The sequence below is a fragment of the Lepidochelys olivacea genome (assembly GCF_965140295.1).
Source record: "Lepidochelys olivacea isolate rLepOli2 genome assembly, chromosome: 1".
Taxonomy (NCBI): domain Eukaryota; kingdom Metazoa; phylum Chordata; order Testudines; family Cheloniidae; genus Lepidochelys; species Lepidochelys olivacea.
Window position 1 is genome coordinate 111,822,430 of NC_140411.1, and position 18,945 is coordinate 111,841,374.

The 18,945-nt window shown below is 41.4% G+C and overlaps 1 protein-coding gene across 2 annotated transcripts in view; it reads right to left on the reverse strand.

The window, feature by feature from the left end:
* Positions 1-18,945, reverse strand: part of TUBGCP3 (tubulin gamma complex component 3) — a 121,181-nt gene that overhangs the window by 22,862 nt on the left and 79,374 nt on the right. For both annotated transcript variants that reach the window (XM_084631504.1, XM_084631503.1), the window contains 4 exons: positions 14,493-14,682; positions 13,010-13,145; positions 12,123-12,191; positions 5,516-5,651 (listed from right to left, as the gene is read on the reverse strand). In XM_084631504.1, the coding sequence (XP_084487630.1) occupies positions 5,516-5,651; positions 12,123-12,191; positions 13,010-13,145; positions 14,493-14,682 (531 nt within the window). The remainder of the gene's footprint in view (positions 1-5,515; positions 5,652-12,122; positions 12,192-13,009; positions 13,146-14,492; positions 14,683-18,945) is intronic.

Consider the following 18,945-nt stretch of genomic DNA (forward strand, 5'->3'; position numbering starts at 1 on the left):
CGAGGAAAGCTGCCGGAGTGGGGGGGGGGCGGGGGGCTCGAGTCCTGGTTTCTGCACCTCATGTGAGCCATGCCTACGGTGCTGGGGCATTCAGCTGTGCCGGTTTTTGGTGTGGTCAGCACTGGGGGAAAGTGATTTCACCAGAGACCTTTTTTGTTTCTGTAGGTCTCTGGGTGGAGAGGTTGGGGCTTCCTGCCTCTTCGCATGAGAGGGTGAAGCCAAGCTCCTGGTTGGTGCCGATCTGGCAGGGGAGTGTGAGGGAGAGGGTTTACTTGTGCCTGTCTCCGTTGGTGGCTGCAGAGATTTCTCCATAAAGAGCATTTTTAGCTGCAGGTCTCTAACTGCGAGCCCTGGTTTTCAGGCTAGTACAATGGACACACTTAGCAGGGACGTGTGTCTTGCCTAGACACTTCACACACAGTGAGTGTCCATCAGACCGCGGCACAGACTCATTGAAGGAGCCGCATTTTTTTAATCCAGGGGACTCCGGCATCATGAAGCTATGATTGCCTGAGGGGAAGTCTCAATGGGAGACAAATGTGAGAGAAAAAAAAGTGTTTTTTTTAAATCAACAAACAAGGAGTAACTATTTTAAAGGGAGGGAAAGAACTGGGATACATCTAACTATTGCTACTTATTTCCTTCAGTGACCAGGGAAGAGGTTCAGCACAGCCTCGAGTTCAGTCTTCAGCCGAGGATGGTTGAGAAGGAACTGAGGGGGTGCAGGTCATGTGTGCACAGACAGACCCTAACGACGCCATGAGACAACAGCTGGGCGGGTGCGCCCTGACCAGGCACTGCTACTGCAGATCTCTGATCAACAGCGCCAGGTTGCACTGTCACGTGGAGTGGAGCACCCACAGGGACAGCCCTCAAAGAAGTAGTAATGTTTATCAATGGAATAGCTCTGCCAAGTTGTGGCCAACAATTATTGCAAATGGAATCCTTTGAACTCCTATACAAGTGTTAATTCATTGATATAACTGTATGCCCTTTTTGTGGAACCTCTCTCTATAATATAATTGTTTTCCAGGTTGGACATCACCTGACTTTCCCAGACGTCATTTCACAGCACCTACATTGCAACAGTATTTCCACGTAAACTAAATCAAGAGTGCAATGATCTCTCACCTACACACTTTACAGATGGAAACCTATAATCTTGAATGTCCCATTGATAGAGCCCTGCACAGATATAAAATTTTTATCCCCATCTGATCTGCAAACATGGTCTGTGGATATAAAGTGGATATCCATGGATTTGCAGGGCTCTAGCAACTGAGTTTGTTGAGTCCTGCTGTACCAGCACTGAGTACTCAATACAGTATAATTATCTTAGTTTCGATCCAGTGTTAGGGTGCTTGATGAAATGGTAATGTTGTGTATGTATGGTTTATTGTTCACTTTACGTCCTATTTTGGCACTGCCTAGGACAGTGGGGAAGCGAACACTTCATAGGAGTTTAGTATAGATCAAGACTCTGACCATATATCTGTCAGTGTCTCAGTCTTGCCTTTCTGCAGTTCCTGGAATTACAAAGAATTGGAGAAGTCTGTCTAATCAGAAGATGGAACAACCTGATTTTATTTTAGAACTTGTGTTGCCCTATCACTACATTTGGCTCCATTCGCATAAGATGGAAATAATACAAAAGCAATATCTCCATCAATGGTTTTATGCCAGATGCAACTGAACCAATTTACAAGAATCCAGAGCGCATTCTGCAACATATCCTAAAAAATATTTCTAAGCAAGCTTACAGAAGCAGGAGACAAGTCCTGCTTTTCAAATGTGGGGTGCAGGCAACAAGAATATTAGAAAGCACTGTCAGATTCATCTCCATCTATGTTTTATTGGAGACTTCTCCCCACTATACTCATTGCAATAAGTGGAGTGACTTCACTCCACTTTCATGCATGTGAAAAGTGCACATTGTGCAGGCTCAGGTAATCCCTTACCTCAAGACCACACACAAATACATTTGGGTACAATCCTGACATGAAGAGCCTATAGCTCTCAAGCCACAGAGTTACAGCTTCCAATTTTAGATTGATATGGAAATGGTGTAAAGTTCCAGAGACTGCTGCCCCAATAGATAAAAGTATGTTGTACTGGGGTGGTCACCCAGCTCCGGCCCTGAAGGGGTGAAAGCAGCCCTGGAGAGGGCTGTGGCGGGGAATAGCTGGGCTGATTGGGGGAAGCAGACACAGCTGGAACCACGCCTCAGTCAGGCCACAGCTGGCCCTTATAAGAGGGCTGTGGGCCAAAAGCTGGAGGAGTCTCTTTAGCTGAAGGGAGAAAAGGACCTGGCTGCCTGGGAGCTGAGCAGGGTACCTAGAGTGGAGCAGGACTGGGGAAAGGCCAGAGGAGATTGGGAGCTCCAACCTGGGAAATACCTAGGCTGCAGGCCTTGGTAAAGGCCCAGAAAGGTACTGAGGCTGCAGAGGGGCAGCCTGGGAATAGGCAGAGGCACCTGGTCCTAACTCTTTGCTGTTGATGAGTGGCCATTACAGACTGCAGTCTGCCCCAGGGAAAGGGGGCTGGATGACGATTGGCAGTAGCCACTGAGGCAAGGTGGGTTTAGAAGGTTGGGGGTTCCCCTGGGAGGGGAGATCCAGAGCGTGGGGGTACAGCTGGGGCAGAACCCCAAGGTAAAGGGCACCGGGAGCAACACAGGGCCAGCAGCAGGTGAGACACTGGCCTGCAGAGGGCGTGCCGTAAGCTGGAAAAGAGCTAATTACCAGACAACCAGGAGGCGGCACTGCCACCGGTGAGTTTTGTCTTGCTACACGTGTTAATATTTGTGAAAAGCCAACAAAGTGAGGAAACAGAGGGTGAAATCATTATCATCGGGTGAGATTATTATCATTATCTCACCCGATTGTACCCAAGTATTGCAGAGTTCTCATTGCTTATAGGATGTGTATCATATCCCACGTATTACATTCACACACCATAGGAAAGTAGTCTCAAGGTAGCCATCTTGACCAGTATAAATCAAACTTGAAAATTCAGAGGAACTGGGAGAAAAGGGAGGTAAAGACTAGGCCAATACAATATATGGACACTTCTCTACCACCCAGTCTGTTCACTACCACATTTCCCGCAGGGAAGAGCAGATGAATTGGAGGGCAACAAGTTGTTGTGATTCTTGTTAGTGCTAGTATGCTTCAGAGCTTTCAAATTTCACTCCTACCCTGGCAGCTCTGCACCTCCTCCCTTCCCTTATACCACTTTACTCTTAGCAATGGAGTGGAGTAAGGGTGGCAGGCAGGGAAACTACTAAGCTTTGAAGGGTGATTCAAAGGGTCTTGCTACTTTCAACTATAACTACTCCCTTTAGCTGGGGAGTGGAACACCATAAAGAGCATGTGGGAAAGAACAGGAGGAGGAGGAAAAAAAGCACTACAGGGAAGAGACAGGCTGAGGGGAACAAAGGAAAGGGGAAGAACAGGTGGTAGCAGGTGCGAAAAAACAGAGAATTAGAAAAAAAAACCAGCAAAGAAAAGAGAAGTCTATGAACATAGGAGAAATATTTTGTCATACTCCTCATCAAAAAAGGAAAAATTAGAAACCAACAACTGGCAATATCTCCAGGAGCAGCAGATGTTTTTCTGAGGATGGGCCTAAAACAGCGGTTCTCAAACTGTGGGTCGGGATCCATAGTGGGTCGGGACCCCATTTTAAGGAGTCACCAGGGCTGACTTAGGCTTGCTGGGGCCCAAGGCCAGAGCCAAAGCCTGAGCCCCACCGCCTAGGACCAAAGCTGAAGTTCAAGCTCCACCACCCAGGGCCAAGGCCCGAGGGCTTCAACCCTGGGTGGTGCGGCTCAGGTTACAGGCTCCCTGCTAGAGCTGAAGTCCTTGGGCTTCAGCTTTGGCCTCCCCACCCTGGGCGGTGGGGCTCGGGCTTTGGCTTTCACCCCTCGACCCGGGCAGTGGGGATCAGGCTTTGGTTCCCCCCTTTTAGGGTCATGTAAAAATTTTTGTTGTCAGAAGGGGGTCATGGTGCAATGAAGTTTGAGAATCCCTGACCTAAGAGATTTAAGAGATGATGCCTTTTTTCAGGAAGGCAGGGTCTCTAATAATAATGGACCCAATTCCCTTTGCAAGATTTTGCCAGCCAAGAGGGTCATGGATCCAAGTTACAGATTACAATACAACGTTATTATATGAACAGAACTAACAGCTTTGCTGATAGCTGTGAAGACAAGGGTATTTAGCGTATTGTAATCGAAACCAGTTGAAATTTAATTAGGGAAAATAAAATTTGTAACAAACAAACTCAAGTGTTTGTAGTTCAATACTGATGTTGTTTTATGCTTTCCTATTTTTTTTAAACTACTTATTACATAAAACAATGAAAACTTTATCATCAAGATTAGTTGTTCTATTACGACTGCCTTAGTTTATTTTCCATGTGTTAAAACTACAAACAAAATAAATACACCTCAAAGCACATTTAAAACTGAACAAACCCTCCACCCACTGCCTCTTGTGCTCTCATTTAGACAAACAATACTGGCGTTATGCTCTTAAATATTCCAGGTTATAGTTATCACCATGTATGCAAGGGCAATGGAGTATCTAATTTCAGTTTTAGCCATACAACAGGATTTTCTTTTTAAATACAGTTCCAAATTTACTGAACAAAATTAGCTTTTGCTCTGCACAATAAACAGAACACTATCTTATTTATTACAACTAAGGAAGATATTTAAAAACTTTATTTTTTTAATTAAAATACACTAACCTATGAATAGGTGAAAAACTATTTCAGACATCAGTGCTGGGCCTACAATATATAATGGACAATGTGAGACTAAAACTGTCCACGTGGAACCCTACTGAAGCCAATCAAGCTTCGCCTGGGTGTAGCTGTCCACCTTCATGTTGTCCCTTGCAGGATTGGGACCTTAATTATATAAAAGGTTCAGCCATCTAATAATCTGACTGTAGTAAAAGAAACTGCCACACCGTAGCAAACAGTACTGGCAAAATACAAAATAAGTGATTTAATGTATTCTGAAAAAATTGATTAAAACCTTAATATATACAATCTTGATTGTGAGATCTTTTTAAAAATATACATTAGTAGGCCTAGTTTAGAGTTTAGCTACTTCTGACTGATGCCAAGCTGTTTTGATGCATCTTTTAAAAACAACTGCATTGATTTTCATCTTTTCCCTCCCCTGAAAAAAATAGAAAGAAAGCGAACAGAAGCCTAAGAAGTTCTCAATGCCCAATAATTCAATGGCTGAAGATCAACAAGCAGCAATACAAAAGTCATAGGATAGACTTTCCATTCCCAACTACCTTGCCATTTCTTCTTCACTCAAAATTTCTTATGTGAACAAGTTAAATAATAAAAACAAGACATTTCTGAGTAGGTGGCAACAAAATGTTATTTATAAATTCTTTTTTATCTCCACTAGCTGGATTTTTCTCGTGTACAATTTTAGCTAAATTGCATCTAAACACCAGTTAGCACGTTACCCATTTTGTTTTTCCCCTACCTGGCATACATTTCAGGAGCTTTGCATTGCACATATGTCCTTTCCATATGTCTGTGAGAATATATTCCATCCGCTTTGCTCGCCAAAGGAAGTTAAACACCCTTAGGTAGTGGCTCATGCACTCTCGTGTAAATACCTGCAAATAAAATCAATATAACAGCTTAAAATAAAATTACCAGATTTACTATCTGTTCATTTGGTTTCTTTAAATCGTTCTATGCTATCCCAAACAATGTATACAGGTTTTACCAGCAGATTACAACAGGAAATAAACCCAAAGCTCTAGGGAAGTTACTCCCTCTGTGCAGGGAGCTCATCTGGCTCAGTCATCAACGGCCCAAGCAATAGGCAAAAACACCATTATAAAAGCTGAATCAGAAAACCATTAGAGTAAAAGGCTCCACTACACTAAAATAAAGTCAAAGTCTGGACTGGCACAGGAGGACTTCTCAAAACCAAGTGATCAGGCAAGTCTCCAGAATCTCTCTGTGCAACAACAGTCATAGGTTGGCGTACGGGTGAATAGGGGAAAAAAGATTTTCTACAACGTGCAGAAACTGCCTCAAGGCAGTTTACAGACTACGTCAAGTCAGCAATGATGTATCTAAGGCTGCCCAGGTGGGCTTTAGAGCACTAGAACAGAAACATCCCTTTTCAGACTCAGACAGCCCCAACAATGAAACAAGCCTTGAATAATGACAGAGTTTCTTTACAATGGACTGTGTAACCTTCCCTAAGGTTGTCAATACAAATAAGACACTGATCCCTTTTAACCTGTTAGACTTTCTTAAGACCCCTAAAGAGAAAGCAAGAGCTGATCTGAATAAGGTAACTTCAGAACCTATTTTCGGACACACACAGAGCTCTTTCAGTGTATGAAGACACTTCTCTCTTACTTCATTGGGGTGGACAGGAGAGGGAGAGAAACTTGAGTCAAATGGAAAAGGGAACCCATCTTGGGAAGGACAACAGGAAAAAACAATGATTAAGCCTATCCCGATGATAAACCAGGAACATATCCCTGCATTAAAGAGCATAAGTTTCCCCATACACCCATCATCAGGCAGATAGCTGCCAGAAGATTAAAGGTGAGTCTCTCAGATGTTCCTAGGGACCGTGTCACATGGTGGCTGGCTCCTTAAGGGGAGAAGCACCTAACACCACCTATGACCAGCTTAATTCACTTCCCAGGTAAGAAGAATGAAGATTCTGTGACAGGTGGATCAGGTGACCAATCAAGCCTCTAATTAGGAAGAAGAATGTGGGAGAGGAAGAAGCTCAAGTGGGAGCCTCTAACAAACCATCTAAGATAGATGGGAAGGCTAAACAGGACAGAAGCATGGGAGCCTGGCTTGAGGAAACAGCTTCAGGTGAGTGCTGCAGAGAGACAGAATGGCTCCTTCACAGAATAAAGGGACTGTTTGGATGATAACCCAGCTCCAGGAAGGAGAGCTGGGGGGAAAGAAAGACTGAACTGTGACCATTCTCCAGGAAGGAGGGCTGAGGCCTCTTGGTTCCCAGACACTGGACTTCATTATGAAGCACCTACTCTTCCTAACCCAGCCAAAAAAAAAAAAAACACCACACCAACATGTGGGAGTGGGGTGTGTGGCCCATGAACCCCTCAATGCCAACTGGCAAGAGGGTAACAAGAATATCCTGATTCTGTTATGTACACTCTGGGTCACCAAAGAATGTCACATGGGTTCTTAAATGAAAGCCAGGATCACATGGGTTCATAGAATCATAGAATATCAGGGTTGGAAGGGACCTCAGGCAGTCATCTAGTCCAAGCCCCTGCTCAAAGCAGGGCCAATCCCCAATTAAATCTTCCCAGCCAGGGCTTTGCCAAGACTGACCTTAAAAACCTCTAAGGAAGGAGATTCCACCACCTCCCTAGATACCCATTCCAGTGCTTCAACCACCCTCCCAGTGAAAAAGGTTTTCCTAATACCCAATCTAAACCTCCCCCACTGCACCTTGAGACCATTACGCCTTGTTCTGTCATCTGCTACCACTGAGAACAATCTAGATCCATCCTCTTTGGAACCCCCTTTCAGTAGTTGAAAGCAGCTACCAAATCCCTCCATTCTTCTCTTCTGCAGACTAAAGAATCCCAGTTCCCTCAGCCTCTCCTCATAAAACGTGCTCCAGCCCCTTAATTTTTGTTGTCCTCCGCTGGACTCTTTCCAATTTTTCCAAATCCTTCTTGTAGTGTGGGGCCCAAAACTGGACACACTACTCCAGATGAGGCTTCACCTATGCCGACTAGAGGGGAACGACCACATCCCTCGATCTGCTGGCAATGCCCCTACTTATACAGCCTAAAATGCCATTAGCCTTCTTGGCAACAAGGGCACACTCTTGACTCCTATCCAGCTTCTTGTCCTCTGTAACCCCTAGATCCTTTTCTGCAGAACTACTGCCTAGCCACTCTGTCCCTAGTCTGTAACCGTGCATGGGATTCTTCAGTCCAAAGTGCAGGAGTCTGCACTTGTCCTTGTTGAACCTCATCAGATTTCTTTTGGCCCAATCCTCTAATTTGTCTAGGTCCCTCTGTAACCTATTCCTACCCTCCAGGATATTTCCCACTCCGCCCAGGTTAGTGTCATCTGCAAACTTGCTGAGGGTGCAATCCACGCCGTCCTCCAGATCATTAATGAAGATATTGAACAAAACCGGCCCCAGGACCAACCCTTGGGGCACTCTGCTTGATACCGGCTGCCAACTAGACATGGAGCCATTGATCGCTACCAGTTGAGACTGATCTAGCCAGCCTTCTATCCACCTTATAGTCCATTCATCCAGCCCATACTTCTTTGACTTGCTGGCAAGAATACTGTGGGAGACCATATCAAAAGCTTTGCTAAAGTCAAGGAATAACACATCCACTGCTTTCCCCTCATCCACACAGCCAGTTATCTCGTCATAGAAGGCAATTAGTTTAGTCAGGCATGTTGCTAATATTGTTTTGAAATATATGTACAGATGCTATGTAAGGGGTTACGTATGTATACTGAAAATATGTTTTAATGTATGTATTAATGTACAGTTCACAAAAGGATTTTCTGACAGAGAAGCCACCACCTCTGTTGGCATGTAAATTAAGCATTGTAAGATACCACAATGGAGATTCATTTACATATGAATCAACAGAGGGGCAAGCACACCAGAGAATAAGCCACAGAGGGTTATCCTGACTGAGTACAAACAATGAACTTTGGGGGAAATATAAGGAGAAGGCAAGGAACACACCCCTTTATCCTGCACCTAAGGAAAGTAATTGGGCAGTGTGATTATATTCATGAAAGTGGGATTAAAACAGCCTTGATTAAAACACTACAAAGGACATTTGGGGTGAGATAACAGGCTAACCTAAGGAAGGTTATGTTTAGCCTCTAGAAAGCTTGTTATGATTTTGTTTTGAATGTAACCTTTTTGGATCCACTAACCCTACTCACCATCTCTTCAACCTTTGATAGCAAAACTTATTTATAGTGAAAACGATACTACAGCTTAGTGGTGTGGTATTATACAAGCTGCTAATCCTGAGCTGAATCAAATAGGCTGGTGTGTATGTTGTTCCCTTGTGGGCAGCAGGCCCAGTATTTCTGTGAGTGTTCAATGGAGAAGGGGCTGGACACTACAAGGGAATGCTTCAAAGGAACTCAGACTGGGCTACACCTGTTAACCTGCAAGCCAAAGGAAGGCATAGCCCAGAGGAGACTGCTTAGGTGGCTAACAGGCTGATGATGTCAGTAAAGCACAAGTAAGGCACAAGCAGGTTTCCCTCACACTGGAGCCCCACAGGGGGATGGTAACAAGGTGATGCAAAGTCCTGGGTATCTTGAGAACTGTCACAGGAGGAATCACCAAAAGAAAAAAGTAATAGACAAAAAAAAAATTGAGACCCAGATTTCAGAAATGCACATGCTCAAACGTTGTATGTCTATTTACCACAAATGAATGTGCAATCCTGGTAATTATGCATATGCCATTTGGAAAATCTGGGCCCAAAACCCCAAGTCCAGCTCTCTTGCTTTGTTCTGTCCACCTGCTGGAGACAGGAAAACAATTAAGCAGGATTGGACAGATATCCTCTTTATAGGAAGAGATATGTCCTAAGAACTTTGCTCCCTCCCATCTCCATCTTCTGGTATTACGATCCGTATCAACTATCTGCGTTGGTCTATGGACTCTAGAGTGCTAAACTATTCTTTTTGCTTAATCTCAATGGTTTTATCTGCAGATGCTAGAGGAGAATCAATCTCTCGCTCTCTCTCACCCACACACTCCTGTAAGTTAAAATATAGTTGAACTGTAGTCCATTAAGAATAGAAGCCTTATGTATACAGAGATCTGAAGCACTAGCAGAGATATTTTCCAATGCGTTCGTGAGCTACACACAGTGCTTCTCTAGAGCATTTTCCTCTTGTTAACTGAAACAGCAACTGCAAAGCTTTCCAAGTACTAACAAAACATTTCAGATGGCAGAAATGTAGCATTTTCATTTATCCAGAGTATACCTACACTGGACATGCCTACACCTTATGTATTTTTATTTTTACATTTTCAACAGTGAAGAGGCGTCTATAACACACTTTAAGACATACATGAACAAAGATCAACATTACTATATTGTTATATTCTTGACTTGATTAGGAATAAGAAATATAAATGCATTAAATGTTATATAGGTTTCTATACATGAGATTTACAGATTACTGTATGATAGCAAGTTACATCACTTCAAAAGTTTCCAATATTTCTATGGATGCTCTTGCTATTTTCAATTTATAGCAGGACCACAAAGCTCCATTTTAGTTACGGTTCCATCACTATTCCCATTATAAACACTTGGGCTCTGTCAGACCAGAAAGCACTTCTTGTTCTTGGGAGGTTTTGAGCACCTTTCAATTCCCAATAAGATAACTGGGAGTTGAGAATGCCCAGCACTCTCCTAGAAGTGCTCAGTAATTGGACCTTTTGCTATGCATATGGAGTTTTAATATTCCTCTTCACATGTGACCTTCCAGGTCTCCCAAACAAAGGCTTGCTGGCTGCCTTCCCTGTAATTTAAAAATGAAGTGACATTTTGTTCAAAGAGCTCAGTAAAAAACAACCTCAGGATCTACTGAGACTTTAATCCTTCATAAAACGATGCTAATTTTTCTACACTGGTTCCTAAAAATATCACTTTGCTTGAGAACATGAGGTGATACTATCAGCAGTGACACACAGCCCTTCACCAAACCTAGTTTCTAGTGGTCAGCTGTACACCTCAAACCCCTCATACCTGATTTTCCTCCTCTACTCAATGAACTACTCTGGAATAGCAAGAGTTGCAGATATGGGGACTACAGTGCATTTGTGGAGAAGCCTGCATACTGGTTGATGCATGGGGGATAGACAGCAGTGAATACAATCAAAAGTATCTGAGCCACCCAGAAAAAAATTCCAGGGAAAGAGACCAAATTTCTGTGTATGTTAAAAGAAACTCACAGGAATCTTTCAGAGTAACAGCCGTGTTAGTCTGTATTCGCAAAAAGAAAAGGAGTACTTGTGGCACCTTCGAAACTAACCAATTTATTTGAACATAAGCTTTCGTGAGCTCACTAATCTAGAGTTTTTACTGTGGATGAAGTAGCAGGGGCTGGTAGGGATAAGAACTTTTTTTTTTATGTCCTGTTTAAATCAATTACCTGTATAACGTTAGGTACATTCTATGTGTTTAATTACTTGCTCAGTTGTCTACCTCCCTGTAACTACCGCTTTGAAAGGTAAAAAATTATGTAAACAAAAAATTATCATGAACCATAAAAGTGAAAAAAACTGATTCAATAATAATAGAGACACTTTCTGTGTAAGTCATTTCACCACAATTGAGGTTTACACCATGTTTCCCCAAATGGTAATGTCAAATGGTCAAAATTAGCTTAAGGGAGGTGGTTTGAAGTATAAAGTTTATATGGATGAGTAATTAGCAAAAGAAGAATCTGCCCCAAAGTATGGGGAATGTGAGAATGGATGTACAAATTAGAGGCCCAGAGAGGTATTTCTCTCCTTTCTCTAACTATACATCTATGTAAAATACCTTCTGCTGGTCACTGAGACCTTGTTTAAAAGAAAAAAAAAAAAAAGAAAAAAGCACTGAAATTCTTTACATATGGTAAAAGCATTTTGAACAATAGTGTAACTATTTTCTCATCAGTTTTAATGAATACTACATATCAAATTTAACTAGTATAAATAGATTTCCCTAAATATATTTTACAGTTTCTTGCAAATTATCCCAAATTAGTTGCTACAGTCTAGAAATAACATCAGAAAATGAACAATCCATTTATTAAGTACTTGCTAAAATTTTGCTGGAACAAATGTATTATTTATTTTAAGTAATGAATGTTTTAACTGTAGCATTTTAGCACTCATTAATAATTTAGAGAAACAGATTCTGGTTGAACTGTTAATACAATCGGTGCATCTGACATGCCAAATCTCTTTAATCATCCATTTCTAGAGTAAAAAGGCTATTTTAATAACAAAGCAGTTAGCAATCTAAGTGGATATCTGAGAAATCTACACAAACTACAATATAAAGCCTTACCGTTGCAATTGGCCCATCCACATGATAGTCTAGACTGAAGACATCCCATCCAGTATCACCAGGAGACACCTATATGAAAAAAAATGCTACATTTAGTCACGTACCAAAGTCTGCACACTGCTGAAATCTTTACTGTTCCCCCAAGAAATATGAAAAAGCAGTTACGTTTGCCAAAAATGGCTTTATCAATATTATATTGCTAATTTTCACAAAGAAATACTATAACAACTTTGTTTCGTTGGTTTAATAACATGTAGATTAGACATCTTTTGAGGCTAAGCACCACATTCCCTCACTAAACTCCCATAATTTACAGAAGTCTCTCTGATGCAAGGCTGACCGAGAAAATATTCACTGTTCATTTTCTTCATAATTCCGTACCACCAGTGTCACAAAGACCCTGCCTCCGATTCTCAGAGTGGCAACTGAAGAAGCTAATTTCAGCCCCCTGATTCTGGACTACGAGCCCCTGTATAAATTATAGCAGGACTCTCCCTACTCTCTCTCTCTCATACTGCTTGTGTAAGGGACCTTATATCAGCAGAGGTTCAAATTTAGCAGAGATAATCTTATACTTTTGGGGGTTGGCGGTGGGGAGAGGAGGGAACAGTTGGTTTAGAAGGAGGCTGTGTGTCATCCACCAGCTTTCCACCAAAGATTCACTCTAATATTGGGTGCAGAAAGGCAAGTCTCTGCTGGGAATCTCCAGCCAGGATAAGGCCAGTTTGTGCTGTGTGAGCAATACAAAGTGACCTTAGTGGGCAGAAGAATGTGACTCAACATGAATAGAAACTAGAAGTTCACCTGATGCTGATCCAAGAGCTAATTTTAGATATTTATACCCAGAAAATAACTTTCATGTCAGGAGCTGAAATGACCCAGAGTACCTCCAGAAGTCTAACATCCAACCGTTTGAGGATCTCAGGATTATCAAACTGTGCATTAGTTGCCCTGACAGCTGTTTCAAGGATTCCTGTCAGATTATGCTGATACAAAGTGGTAGCTGGTCGGGCAAGCTCTGGCCTAGAGGTTACAAAAATAAAGTCATTATATACAGTTTATGATATTGTATAGTAGTTACTTTGCAGTATGGTAGCAATTGCAGTGAGTCTGTACAACACTTAAACATTTGTCTCCAAATTGTATTTTCAAAATTAAGGACAACTGCCTACATTCACTAAATGAACGACAGAGAAATGAAGCATTAAATAACATTGAGAGATTTTAAGTAATTTGCCTATCTGTGTATATAACAAACATCAGTGCTAGTACTAGATTCATTACCATTTAATGCAAGTAATTACTTTAAAAATTGTATTAGTATCTAACACAAAACTATAATTTTAGTCACATTTACAATCAGAATGAACTATTGTTTATTTGTAGTGCCTTAATATGGCAGCTACAACCAGAAAGCCACTAATTTTAGTTAGTGGTTATGAGAGACTTGTACATACTAATCTGAAGTGCTTAGACTGGCTGATGAAAGTATCTAAAGCCTATAATCCTCAGTTTAATGGGAACTTTTTAAAGTTCTACATCAAGAGGTTGTTTTTCCCCACTAATTATGCGTTTAAGGCATTATTGATTCTATACATGATCCCCAGTTTTTCTGCTGCACATCATTTGCTTTCTTAAAAAGTACAGACACATTATCAATAAAAAATGTTGGCCAAAGTTGTTTTTGATGTTTATCAAGTTAATGGAAGCTTTTTAATATACAATCTGTTTTGTAGAAAAGGAGAGCTGCTTAATGGTTTTTTTAATTCTTGCACATGAAATTTCAGCAACATGACCACGAAATAAAATAAGATGCTATGCAAGTATGCTTCTTACAAACTCAGCTGGGCACTTATGCCTGCAGTTGAGGGTGCCAAACGTTAAAGATGTGAGCTGTCAGTTGAAGCTGTAATCATAAATCTTACCAACATACTCTAAACATTTTGGAAAAAAAAGGAAGAAAAAGAACGAACGAACGCAATACACTTAAAAGGATGTAGAAATGTTGTATTTATAGCCCTGCTCATGAGTGGTGTTTTAAAAGTACTAGAAAGTGAGACAGAATTTAGAAATCACAGAGCACGGGCACTGGAAATGCAGGCAGCCCAGAGCACATCAGGAGGGAGAGGGTAACAGTAGTTCAGCTTTTAAAGATCTTGAAATTCTTTTGTACTTACTACTTACAGGAAAAAACAAATTTCAACTACTATTAAAAGGTCAAAAAAATCCAGTCTAATATTTTGTTGAATCTAAGGATGTCTATAATAATAAAATATTAGCTGCATTAACATATTTTCTTTTTAGAAAATGATCTGTTGTACATTTGCAAATATTCAAAATGCAGTATAATTGTACTGCATGTTGTCTTACTTAAGCAAGTCCATTAAGTGTCTTATAAAATCTCCTTGACCGAGAAGTAAGTAGCGCCTCATAGCCTGCATGTGCTCCAGTAAATTGTATTTTTTATTGAGAACATCCAGCAAGTACTTGCTGGTCTCAAAGTAAGCTGCATCGATTTTTCCCTGAAATGCATTTTCCAAATCTGTGAACAAGTCAGCAGCTGCAAAAACAAAAACAGAAAATACAAGGTTATTAACATACGTATTTAAGAAAAACACTGAAGATGAAAAAAATTATACAAATGTAGAGGTATTACCACTTCCACAGATTCTAATTCTCTATTTCTGAACTGACCTATCCATGAAAAATAGAGAAATGTCTGGAGTAGCCCGTACATCAGTGTCAATCAACATTAGGCAAAGATCATCAATATTGACCTTCAAATTAAGAACTCATACTATTTCATAATTTTTACAGAAAATATCTGTCTACTTTCGCCATCTGCTGTGATACTGTGGTAGCCAGGATCACACACTGTTCTGTAACCATCCAATAGAACATACAAACAGGATGTGTATGCAAAAGGGGACAAGACAAAATGTGCTGCGATGGCTAAAACAAGTCTTTAAAAGTTGAGAGAGTTGTGGGTTAATAATATAAATTAAATTTTCAAGAGTTAAATTGTAATCCCGACATTCTACTTAGAGCTGAAAACACTTGTCAGACCAAAGAAATTGTATAAAGGGACAGAAGTTAGAAACAGTGGCAGAAATGTAACAGTGAGATTTAAATGCAGGGGAAGAGGCAAGCAACCAAGAAATGATATACTTGGGGGAAATAGCTGAAATATATACATACCAGGAGGGAGAAACCTAGGAAGCACCAATGTTGCAAGAGACTTAAGTGTGAGTGGAAAGTAAATTCAGTATTACCAATCATGAGCGTGCAAAAGCAAGTGTCAGGCTAAAAAAGTCATGAGATTGACTAAGAAGTTGTGAGATTTTTAGAAAATAATAAATGTATGTTCGTTTATATGCCTTCTATTGATTGAATCTATAGAATTCACATTCCAGCTTCTCTCTACAACCATGGAGGCTATAAAATTACTTTTTTTTTTTTAAATAAAGAAAGCTGAGATTCTCATGTAATCACATGAATCCAGGAGTTGGCGCTTTAAGCAAAAACACCAAATATCACAGGACTCACAATACAAGTTACAAGAGCTGGCAGCATCAAAATTAAATGTGGGTTTTCAGTGGCAGGGGCAGAGATGGAAAAAGGAGTGACCAATACACATATGCTTCAAAACTGCAAGGGAATCACATCAATGAATAAGGAGGCAATAGTCCATCTCTACATGACTATGGTACAAGTGCACCTGGAATATTGTATTTATAACCTTCACATCATGTTACCATTGACATTGATGAAATTCAGTGAGAAAAACAACAAAAGTTACCAGGAAACTAGATTACATTTACAAAGAAAGATTAATAAATATGCATAACTAGGTAAATGAAAAAATGTGTGTGTGGTGGAGCTATAAGCAGCCTACAGATATTTTAAAAATAAATGGATATAAGGGACTCAAACTAGAAGAAACTGAACAAAACTAAGAAATTGTATAAAGGGACAGAAGTTAGAAACAGTGGCAGAAATGTAAGAAAGGGAACACTGTGACAAAATATGAAAAATTTCTTAAGAGTGAAATATGTTAGAATGAGATTCTCCAATGGGAAAGGGTTGTTCCATTTAAAGTTTAAGTGGACAAAAAACACAAGAAAGTGAATTGTAGGGAATAATCCTGCATTGTCCGATGGATGGCGTTAGTGATCTGGTAGTTTTCCATCATCTCCAACGTTAGTCAATTTGGAGGTAAAAAGGTAATAAAGGGAAGAAAGTATTACCTGAAATATGCATTTAAATAAATGGTGTTATTTTACACTTTTGTGCAAATACAACAATGCCATCATCTCAGGCATTGGCACCCTGACAGCAGGATTGTCTGGCTATGTAGACTCCCTCCTCAGGCCCTACGCTACCAGCACTCCTAGCTATCTTCAAGACACCACTGACTTCCTGAGGAAACTACAATCCATCTGTGATCTTCCGGAAAACACCTCCTAGCCACTATGGATGTAGAAGCCGTCTACACCAACATTCCACAGAAAGATTAACTACAAGCTGTCAGTAATATGTCGATAATGTCATGGCAAACCTGGTGGCTGAACTTTGTGACTTTGTCCTCACCCATAACAATTTCACATTTGGGGACAATGTAAACCTTCTAATCAGCGGCACTGCTATGGGTACCCGCACAGCCCCACAATATGCCAACATTTTTATGGCTGACTTAGAACAACGCTTCCTCAGCTCGCGTCCGCTAACGCACCTACTGTACTTGTGCTACACTGATGACATCTTCATCATCTGGACCCATGGAAAAGAAGCCCTTGAGGAATTCCACCATGATTTCAACCATTTCCATCCCACCATCAACCTCAGCCTGGACCAGTCCACACAAGAGATCCACTTCCTGGACACTATAGTGCTAATAAGCGATGGTCACATAAACACCACCCTATACCGGAAACCTACTGACCGGTATTCCTACCTACATGCCTCCAGCTTTCATTGAGACCACACCACACGATCCATTGTCTACAGCCAACCTTTACGATACAACCGCATTTGCTCCAACCCCTCAGACAGAGACAAACACCTACAAGATCTCTATCAAGCGTTCTTAAAACTAAAATACCCGCCTGCGGAAGTGAAGAAACAGATTAACAGAGCCAAAAGAGTACACAGACGTTACCTACTACAGGACAGGCCCAACAAAGAAAACAACAGAACACCACTAGCCATCACCTTCAGCCCACAACTAAAACCTCTCCATCATCAAGGATCTACAACCTATCCTGAAGGACGACCCATCACTCTCACAGATCTTGGGAGACAGGCCAGTCCTTGCTTACAGACAGCTTCCCCAACCTGAAGCAAATACTCACCAGCAACCACACCACACAACAAAAACACTAACCCAGGAACCTATCCTTGCAACAAAGCCCGTTGCCAACTGTGTCCACATCTCTATTCAGGGGACACCATCATAGGGCCTAATCACATCAGTCACACTATCAGAGGCTCATTCATCTGCACATCTACTAATGTGATATATGCCATTGTGTGCCAGCAATGCCCCTCTGCCATATACATTGGCCAAACCGGACAGTCTCTACGTAAAAGAATAAATGGACACAAATCAGATGTCAGGAATTATAACATTCAAAAACCAGTTGGAGAACACTTCTATCTCTGTGGTCACTCGATTACAGACCTAAAAGTTGGAAATCTTCAATAAAAAAACTTCAAAAACAAACTCCAACGAGAGACTGCTGAATTAATTCCAATTTGCAAACTGGACACCATTAAATTAGGCTTGAATAAAGACTGGGAGCGAATGTGTCATTACACAAAGTAAAACTATTTCCCCATGTTTATTTTCCCCCCGACTGTTCCTCACATGTTCCTGTCAACTGCTGGAAATGGCCCACCTTGATTATCACTACAAAAGGTTTTTTGTTTTTCTCTCCTGCTGATAAGACCTCACCTTACCTGATCACTCTCCTTACAGTGTGTATGGTAAAACCCATTGTTTTATGTTCTCTGTGTATATAAAATCTCCCCACTGTATTTTCTACTGCATGCATCCGATGAAGTGAACTGTACCTTACGATAGCTTATGCTCAAATAAATTTGTTAGTCTCTATTTGTTAGTCACAAATACTTCTTAACATTTTTTTAGTTTATTTTAAACTTCAAAAAAAGGTGGGGGGATTGGAATGGGGCTACTGGAATAGGGAGAATATTTTTGTTGAGGTTTTGCGGGTCCAGAATCTGAGACCATCATTGGCTTTTGGGATTAGGAAATACCAGGAGTAGAACCCCCAGCCCTTTAGCTCTGGCAGAACATTCTCCACTGCTCCCTCCCTTATGAATGAGCGCACCTCTTGGGCTAGAAGCTGCTCTTGAGAAGGATCCCTGAAGAGGGACAGGGATGGAAGGTGGGAAGAAGGGGAACAAAAAAACTGAAGAGTGTATCCCAGTGCTACCATGCACAGACCCATCGATCCAAGGTGATACAGGCCAACGCTCAACAGAAGTGGGATAACAGGTCCACAAAAATGGGGGAATTTGGATCCATGAACTGTCTTGGCACATCATCCTCAAAAGTTCCATCAAAATGCCTGCTTTGACCCCACCGAGGGTCTGGGGGGTTCAAGCGCAGGTGAAGACTGTGGCAGATATCTCCTTCTCTAGCCCCTGATCCTCCTCCCACTATAATCCTGTAAAGGGAGGAAAGAAGGGGGTGGAGCGAGGAAGGGGAGGAAGGCGGGGGGAGCGAGCAGTCAGCTGTGTCCTGTGGTGCTTCCTCACAGGGGCTGGAGTATGAAGGCCCAAGGACTTACGTGTGGCCCTT